Raw genomic sequence first — 18,924 nt, forward strand, 5'->3', positions numbered from 1 at the left:
TGCGCCGTGCTGGGCACGTGCGGGCCCAGGCCTGAGGCGGCCGCTCCCGCGGCTCCCCGGGATGAAGCCGGAGCCGCCGCCGCCGCCCCCCGCCACGAGGTACCCCCGCAGCGCCCCACCCCCCCCCGGCGGAGCGGCCCGGCCGAGCCCTCGGGTGTCGTGCCCGGGCCTCGGCCACGCCGCGGCGATGCGTTGCCCTGCCCGAAAGCGGGCCCCGAAGCGCTGTGTCCTGAAGGAAGATGGCGGCCGCGCGGCCTCGGGGCGTTCCGCGCAGGCGCAGGCGGGGCTCGGCTGCGTCATCACCGTGCGCCCGCCGCGGCGCCAACGGCGGCGGAGGGGGTAAGGGGGCGGCGGAGGGGGCGGAGGGGCGCGGGGGGGGGGGGGGCGGCTCGGCACCGGGAGTCCCGGGGCTGGGGGGGCTCGGGGAGGCGGGCCGTGCTGCCCCGTGAGCTGCCCAGTACGGCCCGGGGCTGCCCGGTACGGCCCGAGGCCCCGGCTCGCCCCCCCCCCCGTTCCCCTCCCGGTGTCCCGGAGGCCGCACGCGACGGACACGGAGCCGTCCCGAGTTCCAAGGGGAACCGCCCCGCGGAGCGGCGGCTGTCAGGGGCCGGGGGTCCCGCAGCCCCCGGTACAACCGGGGGAGCCCCGGTGCTGGCGGCCGGGCCGAGGCTCCCGCCGGGAGCCGCTCCCCGATCGCTGCCCAGCCCCGGGCCCTGCCTGCGGCCCCCCCCCGCGTCCTTTCCCCGCCGCCGTCCCGGGCACGGGGCCGAGCCTCGGCGCCGCCCGCCCCCGGCGGGGCGGGGAGGGTGCGGGAACCGAAACCGAAAGGGAGCTCGTGGCCATCTTGCGGGGGTGCCCGGTGGGGCCCGGTGCCGCCTGCACTCTGCCCGGTCGGGTCTCGCTTGTGCTGCTCTTGCTGACAGAGTAAGTGGCGCGTGCGGGAGCTTATGGACAGGAGCGAGGTAAGAGCCTTCAGCGTGGGGATAAACCTTTAACCCCCCTCTTCCTTCCTGCCAGCCCTGCCTCCAGCGCAGGGCTCGCCTCCCGTGGAGCCCGTGTTGTTCCCAGGGGGTGGAATAAGTCCCTGTGGTGGTGCCTGGGTGCAGGCAGGGGTTGTTAACCTCCCTGTTTAAAGAGTGAAGCTCCCGGCGACCTTGGGCTGTACTTGGTTCTGCGCATGTTGCTGTTACTTTGCCGTTTAGGTGACTTTAGGAATGAATTACCCCGCGTGCAGCCCACCTCCTTCTCTCCTTTTCACCGTGTAACTGCCAGCTCCTGCGTTTCACCCATCAAAGCTCGCACCACGTGGCTGCAGAACTCTCACAAAGGCCTCTTTACGAAGGAGGGGAACTTTCTTCACGAAGTTAGTTTTCCAAGGAAAGGCTTAGCCACATAGGTGAAGATAGGTGACTTGAGTGTCACCGAAAAGGAGGTAGGAGGGTATCATTGCATGTTTTTAGCCGCTTCGTTCACAAGCAGCCGTGGTGGAAGGGCTAGATTTTATCCTGTGCTTGGTTTGTTTTCTTTAAAAAGCGTGTAAAAAGCTTAGACCTATGCCCTGTAGCACAGGGGGATGGCCCAGCTGTCAGAGATGCGAGTGAAATTGGGGCCGCAGTCCCAAAATACCTTTCATACCATTAGAAAGCACGCACCTATCCGATTTCTCTGTATGTTATCACTTTACGCCTCTTGCGGTGCGATGCTTTACCTCTGTAGGTCACGTCCAGGAAGGAAAGTACATTTAGGGTGTCAGACTTCAGGCCACGAGTCTAAAAACTGCTCTGAGCCCGTTGCAGCTCTGCTATGTCCTGTGTCAGCTGCTTCACCTCCTCGTGCCGCTGTTTCTCTGCACAACAGAGCTGTGATTCTTGCCTCCCTGAGGGCAGCCAAGTGAAAGCTGCTTGTGTTCTGCAGGCGCCTGGTGAGCCTTTGACAGAAGGCATTGCCAAAAGGCAACCAGCCTCTGCGCAGCCGGCTTGAAATTCAGCCCCAAAAGAAGAGAGGGTCGCTCTTTTTTTTAAGCTGTTTTCTCGGGGGTAGCTTCACCTGTGATTCCCAACTGCTGGCTTTTGTGCTGGGCAGACAGAATTTGCCATTTGTGCCTACGTGAATAATTTAAACTCTGTGGAAAGCAGGGAGGCTTGGCAAGGCGAAGACGCCTCAGATGTCTTGGTAGCAGGGAGGCTGTTCGGACTGACTTTCTGGAAGCCTGTAATTGTGTAACTGGGTTTTGAAGTCCTGTTTTTCCCCCTCCTAGCAGGTTCCTGTTCAGGACTGGAGAACGCCGAGCGACCCACGGCTTCTCTTCTACCGCTGCGAAGGCAGCCCGGTTCACCTTCGCGCTCCAGCAGTGCGCTATGAACAGAGGCACCGCTCGAGGCAAAGGCTCGTATTTTACCGGTTCAAGACGTAACTACTCCGGCACTAATCCAGGTTTCTTTCACCGCCCCCATACCCCACAGGAAACTAACCCAGACGCCTTTTCACGACAGCAGTTCCTAGAAGGGCAGGACAGCGAAGTCTGTTTAATTCAGGAGCTGCGATCGTACAAGGAACCGCGCGCCGGAGGCTGGCAGGCTGTGGCACCGGCTCCTGCAGGGAGATGGCAAGCCAGGCGCAGCAGAGCGGGATGCCATAGGTTCTCCAACAAGTGCCTGCGGGTGGAAACTTCATCGCATTGTCACCCTCCTCAGTACCACGGTCAGGAGAACTGGGGGAGAGATTCTGACACCATAAGTCTGAATTTCCAGCGACTGTCTCTTGCTGGGCAGAACCATGAACAGGAAATTCTGAATATCTTCAGGCAGCTTGGGGTGGGGAAGACTTGTACGGTTTATGATCTTGCACGGAAGCTTAAAACCCGAAAGAAAGAAGTCAATCGTGTTTTGTACAAGCTCCTCAAAGAAGGCAAACTGCACAAAGGTGAAGAGACGCCGCCACTGTGGAGGATTGCCAGCCCAAGCGCGGGGAGAGAAAGAAACCCTCCGGAGCACGGGGGGGGCAGCGCGGCCTCAGCTTCTGAGAGCAGAGGGGAGAGGAGCGCGGCCGGCTCGAGAGACATCAGCCCCACGATGGCTGAGACAAAGGACAAAATCTGCAACTACTTGTTCGGAGTGGCAGAAACGACGGCGCTCAACCTTGCCAAAAACATTGGCTTTTCGAAGGCCAAGGACGTTAACGCCTTTCTCAGCGCCCTGGAGAAGCTGGGCGATGTCCACAAGGAAAACTCGAACCCTCCACGGTGGTCCCTGACGGACAGGAAACGCGAGCGGATGCAGATGCGGCTGAAGGGCAGCACAGCGACCAGAAGAGCAGATCCCACACCTGGGTCGAGTTTGCCATCTTCCTCCGTTCCTCCAGACCCCCGGGAGATGACCGTGGCTGTAGCTTCGCCAGCGGCAGGATCGAGTATAGAGAACGGACAGCAGCCTCTGGGACAGACTGGTCAGAGCAGTGACAGTGACACAGAAGCAGCCGTGCCGGAGGACACCAAGCCCGTCTTTTCTAGCTTCAGTACCTACGACAGCTCTGAAAATGGCAGGTGGGCTTCGGATGACATCCCAGACAACCTGAACACTATCAACAAGCAGCCTGAGGAGTCGGAGTCCATCATGAACTCCCAGGCTTCCCCCAGTTACGCCGCCCAGTTTGACACTGGTTTCCCGTGTACGCCTGTCGAGAAACTAATGGCTTGTCAGGAGAAGAACCCAGTGAGTGGCCTTACCGAATATTCCCAGTACACCTCCCAGCACTGTGAGTTTGACATGCTGGAGCAGAGCGGGCCCTCTCACGAGCCACGGTAAGAAGATTTCCTAGCTTCCCTGAGCTCTTTGTTTAAACTAACCTGAACCAACTTCACCTCAGCCTTGCCCTGAAGGGCCTGCTCATTAATGTTTACTTCATTTGGGACTGATTAGCCTAGCTGATTCCTTGTAGCTGCTTAAAAAAAACAACAAAACACTAAAATTTAACCCCAGGCAGCCCGGATTTCATCACTTTCAGATTGCAGAGAGTAAAACTGGCATTTCGGGGGTACCTCTCACTTATCCAAAGGCAGTCGAGATGTTCTCTCTGTGGAAGTGGTATAAAGGGAGCCCCAAACAAAGCCCTTGGGCGTGGATATCTCGGGTTAGATGAGGTGAACCCGCTCGGAACATCCCTGTGGTGCAGCAGGTCAGAGCGGATGCCGTGCGAGCAGAGCGTGGCGTGACACTACGGTTCGTGGAGTCAGTTTCTGGAGTCCTGCCTCCACTTGCTAAATTGTGGCTGTTCCTGAGCACCAGTGAGACGATGAAAAGTACGTATGTGCCACACTGGGGTATGTCAATAGACTCGCTAGACAGGAAAATTGGCCTAATTTCTAAAGACAGAGTCCCAGGCTTTTTTTGTAAGGGGCGATCTGAATGGATTCAGCCCCACAACCCATCTCCAGATCCCACTTGACCCCTTTTTTCTGGAAGCAGGTTTCCTCTGCACGGGGCTGGAGGCCAGGAGAAAAGCCGTGTAGCGCTCACAAGGAGGAGGGAGACAAAAGCATGGAAGGCAAGAGGTTTACGTGCGGCAGCACCTCTCTGAGGTGGTGTGAATGCACTGGGTGGTTCAGGAGCACTTTGGGTAGTCAGGGAAAACACCGGAGGGACAGATGACCCTGAATGACCAGGTGCAGATGGAACTGCAGGCTGCTTTTAAGCTTCCTCCGTGTGCAGGAGACGTAACTGAGCTGTTATTTGCGTACAGCCATTGCACTTCTCGGGCTTGGCAGCTGTGGAACGAGACAATTCATCCTTTACTTTCAGAACGAAATCTAGAGCTGCTGTACGTCTCGTGAACAGCTCTGGAAATGCTATGAAGCAAGGCCCAGATGCAGAGCTCTTGGCATCCCTGGTATTTTTGTCCTTCCTGCACGTGGCAGCTAGCTGTTCCTTCTCACTTGAATCCCAAGGGGAGCTGCTTGCTGTGAGAATACCGTGGGTTTGCCTCTTGGTTTACCTTGCTTGTTTTTTTCTTTTTCTTTCAAAGATTTAAGTTCCAGGCAGTGATCAGCGGGCGCCGATTCCCACCAGCAGAAGCAGGGAGCAAAAAGCTTGCTAAGCAGGAGGCAGCAGCTAATGCTATGAAGGTGCTGATGCAAGAAGCAGAGAACGGAAGGCCCGATGGAATTAAATGTGAAGAGCAGATTCCATCCAACAGTTCTGAATCAGAACTGGTGAGTCTTGTCTTCTATTTGTAAGTCTGGTCAAACAGTGCTCGGTCTGAAATTGGTTTCTTGCTGTAGCCTTTGCATTCAGAGCCAGAGTCATCGTCTGCGCCAGCTCAACTGAACATGCTTCCCGGGAAGCACCCCATCAGCATATTAATGGAATACGGACAAAAATCAGGGAACATGATTGAATTCCAGCTGCTCTCTCAGGATGGCCCACCTCATGATCCTAGGTATGGCATGTCGTTGTCAGCTCCGGGGAGGATAGAAACCCTTTCTTTAATATCCTTGCTGTTCAGCATGCTACCCACGTTCCCGTGGTCATCGCTGACCTAGCTGAGGGCTTCTCTTATCCCAGGAGTCTGGGAATGGCTTCTCCAAGACATCTGCCTCCAGAAAGAGACCAAAAGTAATGCCTTTTCTCAGAGAAAAAGGATGCTGTTTGTTCTACCAAACCAGGAGCAGCTTCTAGTCTTGTACCATACCTGGTAGTGCTGGACTGGCATTTTAAACTGCTTGAGGCCATCGTGGTAGACTTAAATAAGAGAGAATGCAGAAGGATTTAATTTGAACTGGGAGAAGGGGATAATAAACAGACTGCAACATCTATGCTTAACACTCTCCGTATGCTATAATGTCCTGTCAGGTTCAGCTACTGTGTGAAAATGGGTGACCAAATTTTCCCTGCTGTGGTAGGAAACAGCAAGAAGGGAGCAAAGCAAATGGCAGCAGAAGTTGCCATGAAGATTCTTTCTGGAGAGCCTGTGCCACGTGTCTCACCGGAACAGGTACAAAGAGCTGCTTTATGAGACCCAAGTATTTTGTTTGTCGTATTTCCCCTTTGTTTTGTGTTCCATTGGATTTCACCCCACAAAGTCATGTTCTGGCTCTAGCAGAGGTTTGCTTTGTCCTGCAGTAATACCAGCTGTTCTGTATTTAACAGCCTTCTCCTGTCTAACTCTGCTCTAGCCTGTCGTGAAGCCCCAGGGTGAGCAGTCCACGCGCGGCTGTGGAGCACAGGTCATCGCTCCGGATGAATCCAAGGCAGCAAAAGCGAAGGGTGTTGGGGAGCTCATCAAATACCTGAACGTCAACCCTGTCAGCGGCCTGCTGGAGTACGCCCGCTCTAATGGCTTTGCTGCAGAGTTCAAACTCATTGACCAGTCGGGACCTCCCCACGACCCAAAGTAAGTAGCTGCATCCCTCCGGGAGGAAACTGTGCGTTTTTGCTGTTGTGTTCTCTATCCGTTCTTCAGGACAAAGTTCCTGATGCAGTTAAAGGTGGCAACAGGCCGTGCTGCTGCCTCCGCCAAACCTCGTGTCCAGACAACGATAAGCTACCTCCTCTCTGCTCTTTTCTACGCTGAGATATAAAAGCAGACTGAAATCCAGGGGTCTCTGAGGTTCTCAGAAGTGCACTGCTGTCTTTACAGGTTTGTCTATCAGGCGAAGGTTGGAGGCCGCTGGTTCCCAGCTGTAACTGCACACAGTAAAAAACAGGGCAAGCAGGAGGCAGCTGACGCAGCACTCAGAGTCCTGATCGGGGAAACGGAGAAGGCTGAGCGCATGGAGGGAATCAACATCACAGAGGTAACATCCTCTTCCTCCAAGGCTGGGGCTGCTTTTTTAGCCCTGCCTGTCCTGTGCTGTTCAGTCCAGCAGAAAAATGCCTTCAAGAGCAACTGCGAGATCGTTGTTCTCTGAAGGTGTAGATAAGCTGATGCTCTCCTAAAATGGGTTAGATGTTTCCTCAGGGCATAGACGTTCTCTTCCCTCATGATGGTGCCTGCTGTAGGGCTACATTATCCTCAGATACTTCCACAAGCTGCTAAAATATGCTCCTGTGGTGGAGCAGGAACGTGCTCATTTTTGTTCTGTGATTCAAATAATTCCATTCTGCATTCCTTCATAGTACACTAAAAATTGTGTCAGCTCAAAAAGTCGTGTATCAGATAAGAACAAAGCCCTGTTTGTGTCAGGATGGCTGTCCCAAACCTGTGCTTCTTTAAATTGCACTTGAGTTTTGTGATGTCTTAAAAGCTGCATTCCCAGCTGCACAGCTGAGTGTAGCAGCTGTGTCTGTAAATAGAGAATCCATCAGGGACAATGTGGCAGTCAGCAGTGCTAGAGGAGGCAAGTGCCCGTTTGAGACGGAGTGACTGTGCAGTCTCCCAACAGGCAGCCAGAGAAGGAATTCCTGCGAAACCAGTAACAGATTTCCTTGGCTGAGTCTCTGGGAACGGGCAAGATTGGTTTTGTTCCTTTGCAATGGGGTTCCCCTGGCAATCCCAGGAGGCCACTCCTCAGCCCGTTTAGCTCGCTGCCAGGAGGACAGCTTGCTGCTGTCTGTTGATGATGCGCTTAAAGCGGAACTCAGCGCATTGGAGAGTATTTCCCCAGAAATAACCAAAAGAACCTCACCCACCCCTTGATACTCTCCGCGTGCTCAGCCCAAAATTGCGTTCCCTATGGTCTGTGTTTTCTGTGTCCCTGCCTTCTGCTTGGATAGCTGTGTTTCAGGCTAGGTGCTGCTGCTCGAGCTGTTTTGTTCACTGACCTGTTTGTGGTCTCTTAGCAATCCTGGTCTGCGTCCCCGTTCCAGCTCCCTGTAAGTGGCAGTACCCTCCACGATCAGCTGGCCATGCTGAGCCACCAGTGCTTCAATGCCCTCACTGCTCGCATCCAGCACAGCCTGCTTGGGCGGAAGATCCTGGCTGCCATCATCATGCGGAGGGGAAACAACGACCTGGGAGTTGTGGTCAGCATCGGAACAGGTATGGACAGCTTCTTCCAGCATGAGCTCATCTCTGAACCCCCTGCTCTTCCCTGTCAGCTATGACTAGGGAATTGCTGTAGGTTTCTTCAGAGAGGGCAAGAAATGCTGCCAGGGCTTGCGTAGTGTCACAGGTGATTTAGTTAGAGGGAGAGAACAAAGTGATTGTGCCTTCAGCTGTATTGCTCTTAATCTTTGCTTGCATTGCTCTGTGCTAGTCTGTGCGCATCCATCAGAGCGTGGATTCCTGCGTTGTATAGAACAAGATCCCCCAGTTTTTCACAGCTTTGTATACCTTAGTCCCCTTTCTAGTTAGCTGCTATGCTTCCACCCAGAGTGGTTAGTTGAAAAGCACAGAGGGTTTTGAAGGGACACTGCCCTAAAACTGTGGCAATTTAAGCCTTCACTATCCCTAAAGTAGCGTGTACTTTGTCCCTTATTTTCCTAACTGCCTGGATCAGGATAATGATCTAATAGTCAGGGTGCTGCTGCTCAGAAGCCCAGAGAAGTAAAACTTCAGGTGAGATAAAACCTTCAAAACCCTCCCTTCTTCTGTGAAGCTGTGTGTTGACTTTGTGACGTGTTTTCTTTTTTTTTTTTTTTTTTTTTTCAGGTAATCGATGTGTGAAAGGAGAAGAACTGAGCTTGAAGGGGGAGACTGTGAATGACTGTCATGCGGAAATCATTTCTCGAAGAGGTTTTGTGAGGTGAGACAAGGGGAAACCCAAAGGAGAGGGAGAGGTGCCTGCCAAAAGGTGCTCACCCCATTCTAAAGGGATGTAGCCGTGATGGTTCCTTCGGAGGTAGCCGTGATCCTTTAACGCCGCTGTTTACCCATGTGTTGTTAAACAGAGGGATATTATTTCTGATAAGAAAGGGCCATGCCTGAATGGTCCCAAATTAGTACCGAACTGGAAACCTGCCAAGAGCCCAAGGGCCGCTTTGGATGTACTTAAAATAAAGCATCCTGCAGAGGCTGCTTGGCCAGCACGCAAAGCGTGGTTTCAGTCTGAGCCCAGCTTTCTGTCAGAGGCAGAGTGCCGGGGAATCTGCCCGCCAGATCCTGCTGCAGCCTTTCTGGGCCCAGGTGTAGAAAGCTTCAGGAAAATTTGTCAAACGTGTTCGTGTTGAGAAGTGAGAAATCCTTTTCCATTAGTTGGGAGGGGCTTTCCCCAAACCAAACAGTGCAGTTGTTCTCATCTTTGTATAAACATTCAGCATGGCGCTTTTTCTTTTCTTAAACTGAAGTGAGATGCAGTTGGGCAAGCCTTTTATAATTGTCTGCCCTTCCAGTTACGAACCGTGAAGCCAGCTGATTTTGTAAAGCCTTTGCTGCTGTTAGGATCTGTCTTCCTCGGTGCTGGAAGGTGTTGAGGGCTGCTCCCCAGCAAGCTGTAAAATCAGAGCGTTGCGCTCTTGCTTACTGTCTGTCTCTGCTATTAATCTTGACAGCTGTGGCTGCTGGGCTGCTTTGGCACAGCAAAGCCTATCAGAGATGAGAATGGTGAGCTCCACCTCTCCTTGCAAAGTGCCTGCACAGGTTTTATTTGAGGAATCTCTGTGAAGCCGCAGTTTTTCTTTAGTCCCTGACAGCATGTTGGAGACCTCAAGGTTTTTAATCTGTTCCCAGACAGAAGCAGCCATAAAAGACCCAGTCGCTGTAAATGGATCGTGGGGTTGTGCTAACAATTCTGCTTGTGTTCAGCTGCCTTTGGGGCCGTTTACTGTTAACGTGAACTTGGTGCTGACTGAAGGTGCTAGGTTACCAACCTTGAAGTTGTCTTCACGCTTGAATCAGATGCGTGCAAGCAGCAGAGCAGAGCCAGCCAGGCTCCTTTCTCTCCCCTTCCAGTGCTTCTGTCTGCTTACCTGACAGAATACTTATTTTCTATTACATGTCTTCTGCATTGCAAGAAATCTGCTTTATTTCATGCCTTGTCTGGAGTGTCAAATGCTGTAGGTTGGCTTCCAGGTATTCCCCACCATGACTCCTGGTCTTTGCTCTCGTGTGTGGCAGGATGAGGAGCAGCGTCCTCAGTTTGTGGCAGTGGTTGGACTGAGGTACTCCTTGTTAGAGGAGCAAAGCAGCCTTTTGATGGTGTGCTGCTGTTATTTTCAGGTTTCTCTATAGTGAGCTGATGAAGTATGACCCGTCTAATCCTTCTTCTGCAAAAGAGAGCATTTTTGAGCCAGCGGGGAAGAAGAGACTCAAAATAAAGAGCAATGTCACCTTTCACCTCTATGTCAGGTCTGTATGGGGTTGTACAGGCAATGACCTGTGTTGCTGCTGCACCGCTGGCCTCGGCAGCTTTCTGCAACCTGGTTCTAACCTGGGGAGCATTTCTTTTCTAGCACAGCGCCTTGTGGGGACGGGGCACTCTTTGATAAATCCTGCAGCGATCAGGCGAGCGTGGTGGGGCAAGCCCAGCATCAGCCTCTCTTTGAGAACCCCAAGCAAGGCAAGCTGCGGACCAAGGTGGAGAACGGTGAGTGTGTTTGCTCCCTGCATGGCGGAGCCAGGCTGACTTCAGAGATCGTTCGGTGCCTGTGTGTAGAAGATAACTTCCTGTACAGCTGTTGATGGGGTTTTGAGGTTTATTGAATATCTGACTCTACAGAAAAGCTTTCTTCTTTGCTTGTGCAGGGGAAGGTACCATTCCCGTGAAGTCGAGTGACATTGTGCCAACTTGGGATGGGATCCAGCATGGGGAGAGGCTGCGCACCATGTCCTGCAGTGACAAAATCTTACGCTGGAATGTACTCGGTTTGCAAGGAGCGTTGCTGTCACACTTCATAGAGCCAGTTTATCTCAGCTCTGTTACGCTTGGTATGAGACCCACCGGTTCTTTCTGGGTTGGGGGGCAGCTGTGCTGCCCTGCTGCTTAGAAATGGGCTGCACTGACAAATAACCTCCCTCCCACAGGGGTGGAAAAGCTCGTTTGTGGAGGCTGTAGGAGTAACAGACTGAAACGTCATTCTTGGCAGAGCTGTTCTGTTTTGAAGCATAAAGGGAGTTTGTGGATTTTATGTAGTAGGTGGAGTGAGTTTTTCTCCAGGGTTCTCGATTTTTAGAAGGCACATGTGATCTAGGAGGGTGAGACAAAAATTGCCTGCATGTGTCTAGTGGTAAATGTCGCAGTCTAGAAATTTTCATCTTACACATCTAGGGGATGTGTAGCAATGAGGAGGTCACTCTTGCTGATCCGTGTGGCTGCCAGCTTTCTGTAGGTTGTGGGAAGTGCTGTGGTTGTCAGTGTTTGCCTTGTCCGTTACCTGTGCAGTTTCCTGTTTCCTAATGCCTTCACGTGTATCTTCACAGGTTACTTGTACAGCCAGGGCCATTTGACGCGTGCAATCTGCTGCCGCATGGTGCGAGATGGGGACGTGCTGCAGAAGAAGCTCCAGGCTCCGTATCACATCAACCACCCTGAGGTACTGTGGCCCTGACACCTCTTTATTTCCCTCCTGTCTTCCACCTCTGCCCGTGGGCTTGGACCTCACTGAGGCCCCTGCAGGGGTGTCACTGGGCAGAGTGCCTGCAGCCAGGGTCAGGAGGCTAGTGACCAGTAAACCAGCCCTCTTCGTGTTGTTCCCCCAGTGTCTGTGGGTTACTGGGAGAGAGGAGACCAAGGGTTGCCCCTGTAGCCTTCATGTAGCCTTCAGCTTGGTAAGAACCTAGTGTGTGGGACAAGCTGAGCCCCTCTCTACAGGGAACGGAAACGCCTCAGATTTCGCTTGTCCCAGATGAGATCAGCCCTAGCGCGATCACTTCCCAAAAGGAACAGCAGTGGGGTAGCTGGGATTTTAACGCTTCACGAAACCCTCCTTTACCTCTGACAATGCAGGTTGGGCGAGTCAGCGTATATGACTCTGCAAGGCAGACGGGCAAGACGAAGGAGTCTTCGGTGAACTGGTGTCTTGCTGATGAAAGCGAAGTTGAAGTCTTGGATGGCACAAAAGGGAAAGTAGATGGGTAAGAGGAGCCTCTCCTGCTGATTTTCTGTTTGGGGAGAGAGGGGTGCAGCCATGAAGAACCAGTATGCTCCGGGCAGTTACAGTATCATGTGTGGGGAGAAGAATTTCGAACTGATTCGAGCCAGTGCTCTTGAAGCAGAACAAACACTGCCCAGCCCAGGCCCTACACCAGTCTCACTGAGCCAGAGCTTGCAGGCATCCGATTGTGAGGTTGTTCCCTGTGTCCCCTGCTCCTGCTTCTCTCTCTGTCATGTCTTTCATGGCTGCCTTTTTCTCTCAGACCGAAGCTGGAGGTGTCTCGTGTGTCGAAGAGGAAAACGTTTGCCCTCTTCCAGCAGTTATGTGCCAAGAACAACTGCAAAGACTTGCAGAAGCTCTTGGTGTACTCAGAAGCTAAGGAGGCAGCCACGTCGTACCAAGAAGCTAAGCAGTGCTTCTTCAGCGTGCTGGAAGAGATGGGCTATGGCAGTTGGATCCGCAAACCCCAAGAGGAAGATAATTTCTCTTTCCTTGATGCATAATGAGATTCCCTGTGGGTGTGTGGCTGAGTGCGCAGGTGGGAGCATGGGTGTACGCGTCCATCCTTTTTGAAATGGAGTCAGTAGTATGCAGCAGTTTCCCCTGTAGGCCTGGCTGCCTTCTCTTTGCTCCTGTTACTCTGAGACCCTGCCCTGTCTCTTTTAAAACATGCATGAAATTTGTTGTATTTTTTTTAAGCTGGGGCAGGCTCAGTCTCTATTTGCTTTTATGTTCACATCTTCTCTTTTTTAAAAGAAGGCACAAGAAACCAGAGGGATTCTTGGACTGCAACCCTGGAGCACTGCACTGTGCACTGCAGCTCCCTCTGGCAGGTTTTGAGGCAAATTCTCTCTTTTGAGAAAGCTGGCTGGTTTCATGGCTCTTGTTCTCTCTGTTGGATGGTGACTGGCAGCCCGTCTGGGCTGGGACACGAACTGATCTCTGCAAGACGGCCAGCACAACATTCCCTGTTTAATAAATTTTCTGTATTGTTAACTGGTTCTGTTCCACGGCTGTGTGAATTGCTGCAGGTTGAAAAAGGGACTCCTGGGTAGAGCTGAGGGCTTTTTTGGAGGGGGAAGGGGCTATGTGAAAAGGAATCTTCTGCACAAACCTCTGGCAGGTGTGAGTTTAACCAAGAGGTTTTGGGGCTGGGGCCCCTTCCGGTCTGCTCTGTTATCCTGCTGGCAGCTCTGGGTGCTGTGGCTGGGGGACGGGGGCTCCTCCCCCCCTTGGGCTCTCATGGGGTCGTGGGGGCCTCTGCTCCCTCTGTCCTCCAGGCCTGTGCTCCCCCAGAACTGCACCCCAAAGGTGAGGCAAAGCATGACAAACCCCCAGCCTGCTGCGTTAAGTGGGGCTCTTGCCCAGTACGTACCACGGAGCACCCTGAGAGGAGGGGGTTGAAGAGCATTGACTCCAGCAGCCCGGGGTTTCTCTGGCTGGGTGAAACGTCTGGGTTTTAAATCCTTTCTGGGGCGTGGCTTCCCCCAGAGCTATGCGCTGCTGGTCACTGTCTGCTCCTTGCTCCCTGGCTGCACAGAGGATAAGTGGTATTTATAGAAAACACTCAATTTAAAATGTTCCCCCATGAGGCCAATTCCTGCCTGCAAGTGCCAGCCCGGGAAGCGCTGCTGCAGCAGGACCAGCTGGGGCTGCTGTCCCCGTGCTGCGACCCTCAGCCTCGAACTCTGCACCATTTAAAATAAAATGAAAATAAATCACGACTGCAGCTCGTCTCAGGGCTGCTCTTGGTTTCAGTGGGCTGAGCCTGGGTTTTTGCAGGGGATGGTGGCACCGCTGCCGCGCTCGCTGCCCTGTCCATGCCTCCAGGTCGGACCTAAAAATAGCGTCCTGCTGCCAGTGCACTCACCGCGGGGAGCTGGAGCAGCCTCAGCCTCCTCCCTGTGCTGCTGCATCAGCGCAGCCCCAGGGAGCCCCGAGGGATGCAGGGCTCGGGCCCCTCACCCTGGTTTGGGCATCGCCAGGGGAGATGCTGGGAGCACCCAGTGCTAAAATGGGGACGTGGGAAGGAGTCAGACGCTTCCCCAGGAGCTGTTTTCACACCACTACGCTCCAACCCTTGGCAATTTTGGTTTTCTTCTTCCAGCGCGTCATCCCCCCCAGCCTCTTACCTGGCTTGGGGGGGGGGGGGGCCTGCCCGCATCCTGTTCCCTCACCTGCCCTGTGCCAGCACCTCTGGGGAGCGGTGCGGGATGAAATGAAAGTAAAACGAAGCAGTCCCCTCCTGTGTGAGTATTTATTGGTTTGCAGTGGCTGCCTGGAGCCCAGCGCCCAGCCCCAGGACCTGCCCGCCTGGCTCTGCTGTGGGGCACGGGCAGGGAGCCCACGGTCCCCCGCTGTCCCCCGGCACTTGGGGGCTGGCGGGGAGGGCGGGGGGCCCCCGGCACTATTTGGAGGTGGGGGTGCCCTGGCCGAGCTGCAGCAGGGAGTTGGTGGTGTAGTTCTGGAAGAGCGGCTGGAGGAACATGCCGACGGTGCCGAAGACGCAGACGAAGACGAAGATCCACAAGAAGAGGCGGTCGATGACCATGGCCACGTACTTCCAGTCCTCGCTCACCTGCACGGGGCCGGGAGAAACTCGGTCAGCCCCCGAGGTCGAGCTGCCTCGCACCAGCTTTGCTCTCGCTGCCCGTGTCCCCGCGGGCTCAGCTCCTCGCTGCTCTGCAGAGCCCCGAATCTGCACCCTTGGCACTGCGGCTCCTGGGGCCGCCTGCCAGCCCGCGGCACAGCCCCGGGGCCCTGCCGAGGCAGCCCCTCTGCTGAGCCCCGAAAACTCAGCTCGCCGCTGAGCTGAGCTGGGGGTTGAGCAGCCCCGGCCGGGACCGCCTGCGCTGAAATCTGCAGCCTCACGGTGCTGCTGCGGCGGCTGCACGGGGTCAGCCCTCCCGGGATCCAGGGCTGGAGCAGCTGCATCCTGCTGGGCCTGGGGAAGGGGCTGCAGCAGCGGGGTCGGGGCCAGGAACGGGGTCCCGAGGGGCCCCAGGGATGTGGCCAGGCGGGAACGTCGCTGGTGGTGGTGTGCACGAGTGCACGGCCCTTCCCCAGGTGCAGCCGGGCACCAGCACGCACACGCTGCACCACACGCACCCCACGGTCATGCGTGCACCCCACAGCCCCGTGTGCACCCCATATCCCTGCCTGTATCCCACAGCCCCACGTGCACCTCCCAGCCCTCTGTACGCCCTGTAGCTCTACACGCACCCCACAGCCCTGCCCCAACTCACGCTCTGGTCGTCGTCCTCGCTGCGCATGTGGTCGGCGATGAAGCGCACGCCCTCCACCGCCTCCTCCAACCCGCAGCCGCAGGGGGCTGGGGGGGCCGGCGCCTGCCCCTGCCGCTCCCGGTAGCCGTTGAGCCCCTCGGCCTTGGCGGCCCCAGGGTTGGCGTAGCAGGCGCAGGCGCGGGCGCTGGCCCGGAGGAAGAGCGTGGCGGCGGCACGCTCCTGGGTGTGTCGGCGCTGGCGCAGGCGCTGCCGTGCGCAGTTCTGCCGCGGCTGCTTCATGAAGAGCAGCGCCGGGAGCTTGTGAAGGAAGAGGGTGCGCACCCAGGGCGGCATGGTGTGCGTGGTGGGCGAGCGGTGGTGCACGTTGAGCACGCAGACGCTGGTGACGATGGAGAAGGTCACCAGCACCATGGTGAACATGAGGTACTTGCCCACCAGCGGCACATCCAGCGAGGTGGGCGGCACGATCTTGGAGATGAGCAGCAGGAAGACGGTGAGGGCGAGCAGGACGGAGATGCAGAGCGTCATCTTCTCGCCGCAGTCGGACGGGAGGTAGAAGACGAGGATGGCCAGGGAGGTGATGAGGATGCAGGGGATGATGAGGTTGATGGTGTAGAAGAGCGGCTTGCGCCGGATGATGAAGTCGTAGGTGATGTCCACGTAAGTGGAGTCATCGGGGTTCTCGTTGCGCCGCCCCGGCAGCGCCACGATGTCCCACTCGCCGCTGGGCGTGAAGTCGTCGAGGCTGGCCACCTCGCTCTTCAGCACCAGGTCGATCTCCGTGCGGTCGTAGGTCCAGGAGCGGAACTTCATGGTGCAGTTCTGCTGGTCGAAGGGGAAGTGCTTCACCTCGATCTTGCAGGCGCTTTTGTAGATGGCTGGCGGCAGCCAGAAGATGCTGCCGTCGTAGGAGATCACCGCGTTGGAGTAGAAGGACACCTCGTACATCCCGTCGGCGCTAGGGCAAAGGGATGCACTGTCAGCCCTGGCCCTGCCCCAGTGGTGCAGCGGCACCACCCCGTGCCCCGGGCAGGGTTGGGGTGTGCACGGCCTCCCCCCCCAAAAAAAAAACACCTACTTGTTGTAGAGCACCACGTCAGGCAGCCAGATGTGCTTGGAGGGCAGGCGGACCTTCTTCATGTTGTCGAAGTCCTCCGGCTTCCAGGTGAGGCGGTAGTCCTCCCATTCCTGCCGGCACCCGCGCTCAGCCCGGCCCCGCCGCAGGCAGGGGGCATGGGGGGTCCCGGGAGACGGGGCGGGGGGTCCCAGGGCACAGGGGGGTCCAAGGGAAGAGGACATGGAGGTCCAGAATCCGGGGGGCTGGGGGTCCCAGGGCAGGGAGCACAGGGGTTTCTAATCAGGGGGGTCCCAGGGAAGGGCACAGGGTCCCCAGGCAGGGGGGGTGCGGGTCCCATGGCAGGGAAATGGGGAGGGTCCTAGGGCAGGGGGTACGGGGGTCCTAAATCAGGGTGCATGGAGGTCCGGGGGGAAGGCTGCAAGGGGGGGTCCTGGGGCAGGGTGCAGGGATCTGGTGCAGGGGCCCCTGGTTCACAGGGTCCTGGTTCAGGGGCCCCAGGGCAGGGGGTCCCAGGGCAGGGGTCCCGGGGCAGGGGTCCTGGTTCAGGGGCCCCAGGGCAGGGGGTCCCAGGGCAGGGGTCCCGGGGCAGGGGTCCTGGTTCAGGGGGTCCCAGTGCAGGGGGTCCTGGTTCAGGGGTCCCAGGGCAGGGGGTCCTGGGGCAGGGGGTCCTGGTTCAGGAGTCCCGGGGCAGGGGTCCCGGGGCAGGAGGTCCCTCACCTGGGTCAGCCAGACGTTGGTGGTCATGATCTGCTCCCGCTCGTGCTGCGGAGAGAGGGGCCCGGTTACGGGGTCGCCCGGTGCCGGGCGGGGGCCGGGGCCGAGCCCCCCGACTCACCACGCTGATGAGCTGCGCCAGCGACACCATGAGCTGCACGGTGACCAGCTGCGAGCCGTTGGTGGCCGGGCGGATCAGCTTGTTGTAGCGCGCCGGGTCCAGCAGGTACTCGACCAGCCGCTCCTCCGTGTCCGTGCCCAGGCCGCCTGCGGGGCGAGACGGGCGGCGGGGCGCGGGGTGTGGGGTGGGGGCGCGACGGGGTGGGGGCACGACGGGGTGGGGGTGTGTGGGGTGCGTGCAAGGGGGTGATTGTAATGGGGCGGGGGTGTATGGGGTGGGGGTGTAACGGGGTGGGGGTGTATGGGGTGGGGGGTGTGTGGGGTGGGGTGTACAGGGTGGGGGTGTAATGGGGGTGTATGGGGTGGGGGGTGTATGGGGTGGGGGTGTAACGGGGTTGGGGTGTATGGGGTGAGTGTAATGGGGTGGGGGTGTACAGGGTGGGGGTGTAATGGGGGTGTATGGGGTGAGGAGTGTAACGGGGTGGGGGCGTAATGGGGTGGGGGTGTATGGGGTGAGCGCAATGGGGTGGGGGCGTACAGGGTGGGGGTGTAATGGGGGTGTATGGGGTGGGGGGGGTGTAATGGGGTGAGGGGGGTGAGGGTGTATGGGGTGGGGGTGTATGGGGTGCGTGCAAGGGGGTGATTGTAATAGGGTGGGGGTGTATGGGGTGAGGGTGTAATGGGGTTGTATGGGGTAGGGGTGTGAGGGGTTGTGTGGGGTGGGGGTGTAAGGGGGTGAGGGTGTAAGGGGGTGGGGGTGTAAGGGGGTGAGGGTGTAAATGGGGTGAATGTAATGGGGTGTGGGTGTAATGGGGTGGGGGTGTAACGGGGTGGGGGTGTAAACGGGGTGAGTGTGCAATGGGGGTGAGCGTGCAGTGGGGCGAGCGTGTAAATGGGGTGAGCGCAGTGGGATGAGGGTGTAACGGGGTGAGCGTGCGAGGGCTGCAGGCGCAGGGCTGGGGCCGTGCCGCTGCTGCCAGGGCCAGGAGCACCGGGGGTTCCCCCCCCGCCCCGGCCCCGGTGCCGCGGGGCAGCCCCCTCCCGCCGGCATGGCGGGGCCGGCCGGGGGTCGGCGTCGGCCCGGAGCCCCCCCCTCCCCCCTCCCCCGGGCCGCGGCGCTGCGCGGAGCCGTGGCGCGTCCCGGGGCCCGGTGCAGCCCCCTCCCCGCCTCCCCCGGTGCCGGTGCCGGTGCCGGTGCCCGGCCGCACTTACGTCGGAGGGCGGCGAGGAGGCAGAGGACGCGGAGCAGCGCCATGGGGGCGGCCCGGTGCCGGTGCCGGTGCCGGTGCCGGTGCCCAGGCGCTGTCCCCGGTGCTGCCCGCGCTCTCCGCGGTGCTGGAGCCGGCGGCGGCGGCGGCCCGGGCGGGGCGGCCCCGGGCGGGAGGCGGTGCCGGGAGCTGTGCCGGGGCCGCCCCGCGCCGCTCCGCCGCCGCCGGGGACACCGGGGAGGGCGGAGACAGCGGCGGGGGGGGCTGGGGGCACTGGGCCGCCGGGGCCGGGCGGGACCGCCCCAACCGGGACCGCCCCAACCGGGACCCTCCCCCCCCACAGACCCCCACTCCAAACCGGGACCCCCCCCCCAACCGGGACCCCGAGCCCCGCCCCCTCCGCAAGCCACGCCCCCCTCCCCGGGGACCACGTGACCCTCCCGCGCCCCTCCTCCCGTCGGGCGGGGCGTCGCCCCCCCCGCCCCGCCCCGCCCCGCCCCGCCCCCGCCCCCTCCCGGTGCGCGCCTCCTCCTCCTCTCCGCGTCACTTCCGGCGCGGTGCCGCCCGCCCCGCCCGGCGCTCCTCGCGCTTCC

General features: G+C 58.0%; 2 protein-coding genes across 14 annotated transcripts; one reads left to right on the forward strand and one right to left on the reverse strand.

Moving 5' to 3' along the window:
- ADAR (adenosine deaminase RNA specific) lies at positions 1-12,962 on the forward strand. Of its 13 annotated transcripts, none has more exons than XM_050715858.1 (15): positions 1-99; positions 2,258-3,799; positions 5,020-5,206; positions 5,276-5,433; positions 5,847-5,988; positions 6,170-6,387; positions 6,634-6,790; positions 7,776-7,974; positions 8,587-8,680; positions 10,093-10,221; positions 10,326-10,459; positions 10,618-10,800; positions 11,293-11,405; positions 11,819-11,946; positions 12,229-12,962. In XM_050715858.1, the coding sequence occupies exons 1-15, from the start codon at positions 62-64 to the stop codon at positions 12,467-12,469; spliced, it is 3,663 nt and encodes a 1,220-aa protein (XP_050571815.1). In that variant the 5' UTR covers positions 1-61; the 3' UTR covers positions 12,470-12,962. The 13 variants fall into 13 exon arrangements, with proteins under 13 accessions (XP_050571815.1, XP_050571816.1, XP_035423139.1 ...); XM_050715859.1 differs by having other exon boundaries at positions 13-99; positions 7,803-7,974; XM_035567246.2 differs by having other exon boundaries at positions 24-339.
- Positions 12,963-14,210: 1,248 nt separating this feature from the next.
- CHRNB2 (cholinergic receptor nicotinic beta 2 subunit) lies at positions 14,211-18,486 on the reverse strand. The gene is made up of 6 exons (XM_035567265.2): positions 18,336-18,486; positions 17,125-17,270; positions 17,007-17,051; positions 16,290-16,399; positions 15,212-16,169; positions 14,211-14,544 (listed from the first exon to the last, which is right to left on the reverse strand). The coding sequence occupies exons 1-6, from the start codon at positions 18,376-18,378 to the stop codon at positions 14,374-14,376; spliced, it is 1,473 nt and encodes a 490-aa protein (XP_035423158.1). The 5' UTR covers positions 18,379-18,486; the 3' UTR covers positions 14,211-14,373.
- Positions 18,487-18,924: the final 438 nt, after the last annotated feature.

The sequence above is a fragment of the Cygnus atratus genome, chromosome 28 (assembly GCF_013377495.2).
Source record: "Cygnus atratus isolate AKBS03 ecotype Queensland, Australia chromosome 28, CAtr_DNAZoo_HiC_assembly, whole genome shotgun sequence".
NCBI classification, from domain to species: Eukaryota; Metazoa; Chordata; class Aves; order Anseriformes; family Anatidae; genus Cygnus; species Cygnus atratus.

Excerpts from the sequence above, each read along its gene's own strand:
- ADAR (XM_035567246.2), top strand. The coding sequence starts at position 62 with ATGAAGCCGGAGCCGCCGCCGCCGCCCCCCGCCACGAGGTACCCCCGC. Across the intron at positions 5,989-6,169 it reads CACGTGTCTCACCGGAACAG|CCTGTCGTGAAGCCCCAGGG; the intron begins GTACAAAGAGCT and ends ACTCTGCTCTAG. Across the intron at positions 8,681-10,092 it reads TCTCGAAGAGGTTTTGTGAG|GTTTCTCTATAGTGAGCTGA; the intron begins GTGAGACAAGGG and ends TGTTATTTTCAG.
- CHRNB2 (XM_035567265.2), bottom strand. The coding sequence starts at position 18,378 with ATGGCGCTGCTCCGCGTCCTCTGCCTCCTCGCCGCCCTCCGAC. Across the intron at positions 16,400-17,006 it reads CCAACGTCTGGCTGACCCAG|GAATGGGAGGACTACCGCCT; the intron begins GTGAGGGACCTC and ends GGGTGCCGGCAG. Across the intron at positions 14,545-15,211 it reads GCGAGGACGACGACCAGAGC|GTGAGCGAGGACTGGAAGTA; the intron begins GTGAGTTGGGGC and ends GGCCCCGTGCAG.